At 42.3% G+C, this 10,141-nt stretch overlaps 2 protein-coding genes across 2 annotated transcripts; both read right to left on the bottom strand.

Moving 5' to 3' along the window:
- Positions 1–616: 616 nt before the first annotated feature.
- Positions 617–4,871, bottom strand: nr5a5 (nuclear receptor subfamily 5, group A, member 5; the record flags this gene model as incomplete). The annotated part of the gene is made up of 7 exons (XM_079747146.1): positions 617–855; positions 1,280–1,427; positions 1,516–1,635; positions 1,741–2,480; positions 2,866–3,007; positions 3,663–3,778; positions 4,778–4,871. The coding sequence occupies 7 exons, from the start codon at positions 4,869–4,871 to the stop codon at positions 617–619; spliced, it is 1,599 nt and encodes a 532-aa protein (XP_079603272.1).
- A 3,251-nt stretch (positions 4,872–8,122) lies between these two features.
- On the bottom strand, positions 8,123–9,630 carry soul5 (heme-binding protein soul5; the record flags this gene model as incomplete). The annotated part of the gene is made up of 7 exons (XM_079746158.1): positions 8,123–8,204; positions 8,302–8,465; positions 8,558–8,697; positions 8,918–9,038; positions 9,145–9,226; positions 9,456–9,515; positions 9,614–9,630. 7 exons carry the CDS (start codon positions 9,628–9,630, stop codon positions 8,123–8,125), a joined length of 666 nt encoding a protein of 221 aa, XP_079602284.1.
- Positions 9,631–10,141: the final 511 nt, after the last annotated feature.

The following is a 10,141-nucleotide window of genomic DNA, read 5'->3' as shown; positions in this document are numbered from 1 at the left end:
TTTGAGTTTATTAACCCATTATTTACATTCCATATCTTTCTCTAACGGCGTACTTGTCTGTAGTTAGAAGAAGGTTGAATGAAATATCAACAGATTTTATTGTTACGTTAATATTATAATACTAAAACAAGGAATGTAAAACATTCTGGTTGAACTGATGGCTCAAAACCTTCTGAAATATATTAAATGCTATAGGCATATGTTCAACTATACTATCGTCAGGGGGCTCTGTTGAATACTGCAAGGCAAATGCTGATATATTTACAGTTTGACAAATAGAAATTCCTTTGACCAAAGACTGCCCACGTGGACACAAACATCGACAAATCAAAAGTAATGGCTGTGGTTCGCAACACTCCAAAACATGGCTCAAATTAAAAAATATAAAATGGCCTGGATAAAGATATATATTATTTTCTTGGTGCTAAAACAGCGTTAGGCTAAGGAATTAACCTATTCTACAGAATCGACAGATTTAAATCAAATTGCAGCTAATAAAAAGCTGTTCTAAACACCTATCCAGAGGTGTGCTTGTGTGTGTATGTGTGTGTGTGTGTGAACGTGCGCTGCAGTCGGTGACCTCAGGTTCCAGAGGGGGACATGCGCTTCCACCGCCTCAGCTGTGCTTGGTATGCAGCATCTCCGTGAGCAGGGAGTTGCAGGGCAGGTCTCCGAGCAGGTGCCGCTGGTACAAGTACTCCTCAACCTGTAGGCTGATGCTGCGCACCTCGGGCAGACGAAGCAGCAGCTGGCCGAACTTGTCGGACTGACTGCGCTGCGTGTGCTCCATCAGGGCTCGGTTCACCTGCTCCTGGGTCTTCTCCACCTGCCTGCGGCTCTGGATGGACTTCACGTCTGGACACAGGAATACAGTATGCAGTCACAGGCGTGGACCCTTGGGGGAGCATTCAGAGACTTGTGTGTTATCACAGCTGGCCTGAGATTCTTGCTTCTCTTGTGACACATCCGTTGTGCACAACAGCCTGGAGGCAAGCGCCAACAATTCATTGGCCAATTGTAAGGCGCTTCATGCTATGATTGGTCAGATTGGTCTTGACAACAGTCGAAAAGGTGGAACAGGCAGCTCAATTAACCAATATCTGGCTACAAACATGATTCTGATGGCAAGAGGAATTGAGGGAGCTAGACTGGACCCAAGTTGGCCTGCTAGTAACAAGACCAATACACAGATGCGTATTAGTCTGCAACCTCTCAGATCCCAGGTTCTTTTTTGGTGGTCAAAACCTCTCGCACTATATATTTGTTCTAGTGGGCTCACCTGGGTTAAATAAAACAAGGTATTTGAGGCAGACAAACTCCTCTTTGTCCAGGTGAAGGGCCTTCAGCTTGGACACCAGGTCCTGGGTCCTTGACACCAGGCTGCTCAGAGTCAACCCTGCCTGGGACTGCACAGTGGACACCTCTATCTGCAAGACAGACACGCCTGTCAGTCGGCCAGCCATTGCAACGGATGGTCCATGGATATCCCAGAATTATTTCCCCGCCATAACTTACCTGTTGCCCAGTGACCAGGTAGATGCAGCCCTCCTTCGCATAGGTCACCTGTCTACTCAGGTGGTCTAACACAAGCAGCTCACTCCAGCAGCTCTGCAGCAGCGCCATCTGGTCTTCTACCTGGAGGGGGAACACTACCGACTCTCAATACTCCAACCCTTCTCTCAGGTCTGCGGTTGCCATCCTGTTAAAAACATACTGTATAAACGTTGACACTGTTATTACCTTGAGGTCCTTGAAGAAAGCGCAGTTCCTGGCCCACTCCACAAGGCCAAAGAGTGTCTGGTCGGCCATTTTGCACATGATGCTGAAGGTGTTCAGACAGTCGTGTTTGCCTCGGTTGGCCTGTTCCCTCTGCAGGGAGGCCAGGACCTTGGCACACAGCTGGCCTTCCTCGGGCTCCCCATTTAAGAGCTGGGCGAGGAAGTTTTCCGAGGGGTCCTCGACTGACGTATACGGAAAGGGAACTGGGGTGGAAGCTGTTGAACTTGATGTGGAGTTGGAGGCTGACAATGCTGGGCTTGAGGGTAGGAAGCCATCACTGGCCATGGAGGATGACATTGAGTTCACCAGCGTTAAGCTAGAGCTAATTGGGTATTCTGTTTTCTCCTGAGGGAACTCACGCATGTTGGGTTGATACAATCCGGTGAATGGTAGTGCTGCTAGTCCCGTTACTGTGTTCCGAATGCAGTCCTGGGGCATGATGGCCTCTGACTGGTGGCCCAGGCCAGAGGGATAAACCACATGGGGTTGGTAGAAAGGCTCTGAGGAAAATGGAACGAGCGAGTGATTGATCATCAGATGGTCACTTTGGGGCGTTGGCTGGTGCGTTGGGGTAGTCTCTGTTTTGACTCTGTAGGGGGCAGTGCTTGGTTGATAATAGACCTGTTGTTTTAATTGCCGGTCTCTGCGATAGAAGGGGCCAAACTTGTTCCTCCCACCCCTCATGCGGTCTGCTCTCACAGCTGTAAGATCAAAAAGTAAGATCACACCATGAGCGTCATCGATCCGTCATTTCATAAACTCAGTACTTTCAAAACATTGTCTTTGTCGAAATAGAACAGAGGTTAATTGGGTTATTTTATGATTATTATGTGAGACAGTACAGCCCACAGTACCCCAGCGCTCAGTTTATGAGTTCATAGATTAGTTCCACACAGGAGGGAAGAAGAACTTGAGTGTCAGCGCAACACGGGAGAAGGTGTTGCAACACAGTGTAATGTGTTTCTACAGGCGGGTGTGCCCAGGTGTTTGTTCACCCGACGTTACATGTCAAACAGCCGGTGTGGTTTGCGTGCATCGGCTAGGCATATATGCAGGCATAGAGGTGTTTCCGGCGGGCGTACATACCCTCTCGCTTCATACCCACGGCTAAGCACTTCTGGAAGCGACAGAAGGGACAGCGCTTCCTCTGGGAGGGGTTCATGGGACATCTCTGTCTCTCCGAGCAGCTGTAGTGCTTGTTGTTCTGCACTGACCGTTTAAAGAACCCCTAGGGAGGGAGAGCGAGAGCGAGTGCGAGAGCAAGTAAAACGGAGAGACAATGAGGAAATAACAAATAACGTGGAGACATTGAGAGAAGAAGAGAGAAATGTAGATATGAAAAAAAATCCTGGTTTAATGGTAAATGAGCTGCATTTATATATTACTTCCTTGACCGCTTTACAATTTACAATTACAATTACAATTACAATTAGGGCATTTAGCAGACGCTTTTATCCAAAGCGACTTACATCGGTTAATATACACATTGCCACACCGACGGCAGAGTCAACCATGCAAGGCGACAGCCAGCTCATCAGGAGCAGTTAGGGTTAAGTGTCTTGCTCAGGGACACATTTATTGCCTGACTTTAACCCATTCATACACTGACGGCGGTGTCAGCCATGCAAGGCGACCGCCAGCTTGTTAAGGTTTGGTGTTAAGGTTGTTAAGGCAGTTAAGGTTTGGTGTCTTGCTCAGGGACACCTCGCCACTAGCTAGGGTGAGCCGGGAATCAAACTAGCAACCTTCGGGTTGCCAGTAAACCCGCTCTTGATCCACTTGAGCCACTGCCATTAACAGAAACTATTCCTATGTAAGATATATATACGTAATATATATATATATATATGCATCAGATTTACATGGTTGCAGTTTGTAACTACCTTGCAGCTCTCACAGGTGAGCAGTCCGTAGTGGTAGCCAGATACTCGATCTCCACACACTGGACAGCTCCCCTCAATCTCTGCCCTGCTCTCAGGCTCTCTCTCCAGATCCTTAGCTGGGAAATATTGCCACAAATAAATGAAAATAAAACGTAAATATTGTAACCATGAAAATAATTGTCAATAAAAAAATTATGAGTAGCAGTTCAGTAAATAAAGTAACATTTAATAAAACGTAATTAAATCTAATACAATTCAACAGCATTAAATACAATAACATTGAAAACAATTAGATTAGATGTCATTTGAATTCATTTTATATACATAAAGTATTAATATAGTATTGTTCATATCAAATATGCTAATTATTTTGTCTCGACATCACAAGAGATTTCAACCTCTCTTGCTCTTTCCTATATACTGTATATATACTATGACATGTATTACAAACATTTATATTTTAGAATGTGATTTCTAATGTTAATACATGTCAGATTAACAGAAGCCTAGACAACCCTGTAGGGCGGCTGAAATTGAGTCGATTTCGGATGGAACTGCTATTATTTGTTTTGCTATTATTGACATATCACAATTGAAAAGCATAACCTTAAAGGCAAAGACAAAGAAACGTTACACTGTAAGGGTGTCATTAGATGAGTTTCATCGCTCCAACAATTGCTTGTTACATTCACCGTCTTATCAACCAGATAAGTACAGTCAAAGACACAGGCCTTACATAATTTTCCGGGAATATACTTAACAAAATATGAGTCATATAATAAGTCATATGACTATTTAATCCTCACAGGGTATAATATATATATATGATACAATATATATATAATATACACTGTTAAATATGAATATTATAAATCAAACCTTTATTGATTCCGCATGGAGTTTATTCAGCTCCTTTGTAAGAGCAAATATGCATTTGGGATTATTTACAACTCACAAAACATCCTCGGTTACTTCCTTTTGTTCTTTATCACTTTGCTTACAGTGTTTGGATGTTGTTCAATATTCCACATGTATTACATTGACAATAGACCACGATTCAGCCCCATGTCAATCTCAAGCCATTGCAGTCTCCATGGACACCGGTGAGTACTCACACGTCCTCTCTAGGTACAGCAGCTCATGGGGGTCGTTGGCTGGGGGGTGGGCTAGAGGCTGGGGGAGCTCCACATCGTAATCCCATAGATCCATGCTGGCTAAGGGGACACAAGGATCCTCATACCAGCAGGGGACAGGAGCCCGAGCACTGACACGGCGAGAGAGACAGCGAGCGAGAGAGAGAGAGAGAAAGAGAGGCAGCCGGACCCCACAGCCCTGGTGGACAGAGGTCCGCACACAGACTTTGAACCGCGGTGAGTGCCATAAAACTCTTCAGATGGGCACTCCTATTACCTACCAAGCCAGCAAGCAGGACAGCCAGCAAGCCAACCCGCTCGCCTGCTAGTCAGCCAGCTTTACAGCAATTCAGTTGGTCAGCCAGTCAACTGGTCAGTCAACTAGACAGACAGACAGAGAGATAGTTAACCAGCGAGTCAACAACAACCTTATGCAGCCAGACATTCAGCTAGAAAGAGAGACAGTCGGCCAGTAAGCATGTCCCTTAATCAGTCAACCAGTTCATCTTGGGGGGCAGGGAGATAGGTATCTGCTGAAATGCTTTGTGGAAAAACTGGGCAGTATAATACAGCAACAGAAACAATAATCATCCTGGAACAACACTGATAAGATTAGAAGCCAGGAGTGTATTATAACTACTTCACATGTAACCCTTTATGCATTAAATATGCTCCCACAAGTCAGCCAGATGTATTCTTGTAGTTAATAGACAAGTTGGCTTGATTGTTATCGAAAATATGCAAGTAGGCTTTATGTATATATATATATATATATATATATATATATATATATATATATATATATATATATATATATATATATATATATATATATATATATATATATATATATAGTATATTTAACAGGTAATAGTAGGACAAAGTAATCCACAAAGGTCTTGTGGATAGGAGCTTTTCTTTGGCTGGTTTATGGCTTTTTAATCTTCTCATCACATTTCAAGCAAGGCCTGGCATGTGAATCTCCTCCCAATAATAATGACGGTGGATGGCTAGATCAGGCCAGGGCCAACGCAGCCTTGCTATAGGCTAGCGTCAGCCCAGATGTCATCAATACAGATATTAAAGTCCAAGGGTGCATACCTATGACGTCATTTTAGTCATATCAAAGAGCTTCATTAAACGTGTCAATCTAATCAGGTCTGTCTTTTATCTCAAATTTTATTATTTTATTACAAGGGTAAATTTTGCATTATTTCAGGCCTCATGTCAATTCAACAGGAACTTAACAGTGCCAATATCGAAGATTTCCTTATCGTTCTCTTTGGCGACACCTTCAGTGATAAGCAGACATTTTACCTAGAGATGGTAAAAAAAGTTCTTACCAGGGCAGTTTCTACTATTTGCAAGGGCTTTCAGAAGTGGGACAGTTGGACATTTGGATACTTGTGTTACCTCACTGTGAATGTAACACTATTACGAGAGCCATTCCAACCGTTTTGCTTACTACCGACATTATGCTGGCACAAGGTTGATGGAAATCATTGTTCAAATGTTTGGGTTTCAAGATGTTAAGCAGGACTCTTACTGAACAGTATCGCAGCTTCGTTTTTGGCGCCACCTTGTGGTGGACCTTCGCAGCCCTGTAAATTAGACAATCATGGATGCGGTCCCAGATGACGACGAATGGATGGTGTATAAATGTATTTACTATATACTACACGTGACCTCAGAAAATTGGCGCAATTTGATTGGCTCGCTATCTCGGGATATTGGGCAATATCCCATGATTGAGATCTCAAACTTGGGATATTTTTTTCATCGCAAAATGTCCCGCTTTGCTCGCTAATAAATACAAATAAATCCCGACAAAAAGTGTTATATTGTTTCTTTTTGGAGTGGTCACGTCACGTGTAGTATAGCTCGACCTTCGGTCTCGGGAGCTATTCCCCACTATTCACTTCGCCTTCGGCGAATAATTGTTAAGTATAAACGTATTCAATTTCAATTATCCATACATTTCTTACATCTATTTACCTTTTCATTTTCAAATATGAAAAATCTCTCGGCAATCACAATACAGAACGTCGTTAATATTCAAATATTTTTCATCTCAAACTCTATCTTCCAGTCGGTCAGTTTTAAATATGTATGCGTATCTTCCTGATCTTGCGAAGTTGAGAGGTATGTGGGGCATGTTTCCAGTAGTATGTATTTTAACTGCAATAAATATTATTCCTGTCATTATTTATTATGTTTTGCTATATATTTATGCATACAATTCATTTTTTAATGAATATTGAGTTCGCAACATTGGGTAGGAACTAGAGTTCAGTTTCCGTGGCACATGCACACTTTAAGGTGTAACAGCCAATTAAGGTGTAACACAAAGCCAATGCGAGCAGACTTTATTCTCTGATTACAAGTGTGTGTATTAGTAGATTTTTTTCTTTTGGGTAAAACAATTCCCTCATGGTTTTGTGGGAATATGAGCTAGTATAAAGTTTAGAACGTTTATTTCCCGAATATATTAGTGTTAACTTTTACAGCGTATGTGAACGTGTCTATTTTTACATTGTCATACTGTTTAGTTTGACGGTGTATCGAGAACCATGGTGTCGTATGTTACCTGGAGGGAGTGATTATGTATCCTCCAGAATAGTCACAATTCAACTAACGGTAGAGAGGAGAATCTGCTGTGGCTGGGGATCGTCGTTCTCACAATGTAAGTAAATAAATGAAGGTAGGTAGCCTACTATAAAAAGTGTTACATCAACACAGCCTTAAATCGTGTTTAAGGCCTGCGCCCACGCGCATCCCCTATTAGATTGCCATTTTTGTTTGCATGGAATTAAAGTTTGAAAGTATATGGGATTGAATGACCAGAACTATTTTTTTTTTTACAATCGAAGGGCAATGTAATGGACATTGTAATGGACATTGAAAGTACATTTCTGCAAATTGGTTGTGCATGTCGGCCGTCTCGTTCGTTTTAGGCCTACGTGCTCTTCGATTTTACTAAGGGTCATTGTTATGCTCTTGGGCAAAATTTTATGTTTCATGTCTGCACTCTGTACCTCCTAGTGGTCTCGGGTTAGACACAATTGTGTACCTGCTGCTTTGGCCATAGCGTCACATTCTGAAGGAATGCTGTGTGGTTTATGGCCTCCATTTTTATGTTCAATGGTTATTTCAGTAGCTATACACAATGAATACTCAAATTAAGTCAAAGTGATTTATTTCAAAATGAATTACAATTCATGTTCCTCGTGGCAAAATTGGATATATTCCACTGAATCATCAAAGTGAACGTTATATCAGCCTTTCTGCAGAAGGCTGAGGTACTCAGGCGTGCTGAGGACAGGCTTTTCAGGCCGGTGTAGCGGGACACACTGGCGTACCCTCGGCAGCAAACCACACTTCGTTGTGCCGGTTGAACATCTTCATAGGACTGCAACGCAAACCATTACGACGTGTTATCAAATCTGAGTTTGAAGATTTACAGAAAGCAGTAAGATATGAAAATAATTAAACACTTTGTCTTTTACCTGTCATATCCAACGGCATAGCTAAAGTCCTTGTTATACATGGCTCCAACCGATTCCAGGCTCTCCATGAGTTCGCTCTCTTTATCTCTGGCACGATAGCTCATCATCCATCCTCCGTAGCTCTTAACGTATATATTCATACCCGGCATCTCTGTTATGGACACCTGCAGCAGGAAGAGCAGATCAGTACAATTTGTATGGAAAACATCAAATACACAGACACTCCAAGCTGGGTAGGACAGAATGCAAGGTCTACCTGGCTGTCCGTTGGTTTGGGGGGATTCAGCTGGTGCTCAGACGGGAGAAGGAAGCTCATTGTGTAAGTACAACTTTCAAACCAACCCTTGTTGGTCTTACTTTTGATGATCACCGGGGAAGTCATTTCAATGTTTGCTCCTGCAGGTCAAGTAAATAGGTTACTCCCATGGAAGAGGCGGCTTTTGAGACAATGTCGCCGTGTCTGTTACACCCAGAGACCCATTGAGCTGTTTCAGACATTCCAATTCACTCACTCACACACAAACACACACACACACACACACACACACACACACACACACACACACACACACACACACACACACACACACACACACACACACACACACACACACACCATTTTCATTGGCTCCAGTGATGTACTTAAACAGTCTTCTGAAGGCAGTGTATGTTGCCATCTCCATGATCCGGGAGGTTTCCTCTGTTGTCACCCACTTAGTACTGCTGACTTTGCGCACCTAAAGAACAGGAGGAGGAGAACATGTGGGCTTTCATCAACATCACCATTTTTTTCGACATCATTTTTTCCCCCTCACTGAATGAAACGGTCCCGCTCTCACTCACCTCATATTCTTCAGTCTGACAGACCGGCGTGTACAAAAGGCATTCTTTGGTCTCGGTGCAAAGTTCAGACAAGGAGGAATCCCTGTTGGTTAAGAGAATAAACTATGATTCAGAGAAGTAAATCGATGTAGGAATGTATTGATAGAAGACCGGATTCAGCATTAAAAATCTATTATGAGGCCGATCCAATGTCAAGCTATTTAATAACAATTGAGCAGATATGTTTTCATTGATTTCGCATAGTCTATGAGCCATTAGCTCTGCAAACAACCGGCGTTTACTGTGCATAAGAAAAAATGGATAACTCTTACCCAACGCTGGCTTCTGTGGTTAGCACCAGCAGAAAGCCAACGACTGCTGCAATGTTCCTCCTGAGATGCAAACATACATGGATTTAAGGTGCAAAAGGTTACTATATTGCCATGTAAAATGTCCCCAAAAACCTTAGGACTTCATTAATGGTACTTACATTTTCACTGTTTTCATTCAGCTGTGTGTGCAGGAGATTGTGCAACACGACTATTTATGTAATTTGTGTTACGAAAGGTAATTTGCATGAACACCCCCCCAAATACTGGCTAAGCAGATGATTGGTTGTGCAAAACAAGCAGCAGATAAGCCTGTTCGTCAGTTTTAACTTCATGTATCAGAATCAGATCAGAATAAGTTTACTATTAGTTACAAGGAATTAGTTTGATCTCGGTGGTGCATAACAATAAACACATATTGGGAAAAGACAGGCAAAAAAAAAGGTGACGAGTAATAACAATAATGGAAATGATAAATTGATCAAAGTCAAAGTGAACTTTATTGTCAGACCGACAGACCAAAATTGCGTTTCCCCTATACTCCAAATGTGCTATTAATATATTTATCACACAACATATAACATAACATAATAGTGTAAAAGACAGTGCATACATTATATAGAATAGAATATATTTTTAATAGAGTATAAGTATTATTATGGAAGTGATTGATTCAGGTGGGTTGAAAT

Source organism: Pollachius pollachius, assembly GCF_949987615.1.
Source record: "Pollachius pollachius genome assembly, chromosome: 11".
In the NCBI taxonomy this organism is placed as follows: Eukaryota; Metazoa; Chordata; class Actinopteri; order Gadiformes; family Gadidae; genus Pollachius; species Pollachius pollachius.
The sequence above is the reverse complement of the archived record's forward strand: the minus strand, read 5'-3'. Positions and strand labels throughout refer to the sequence as shown.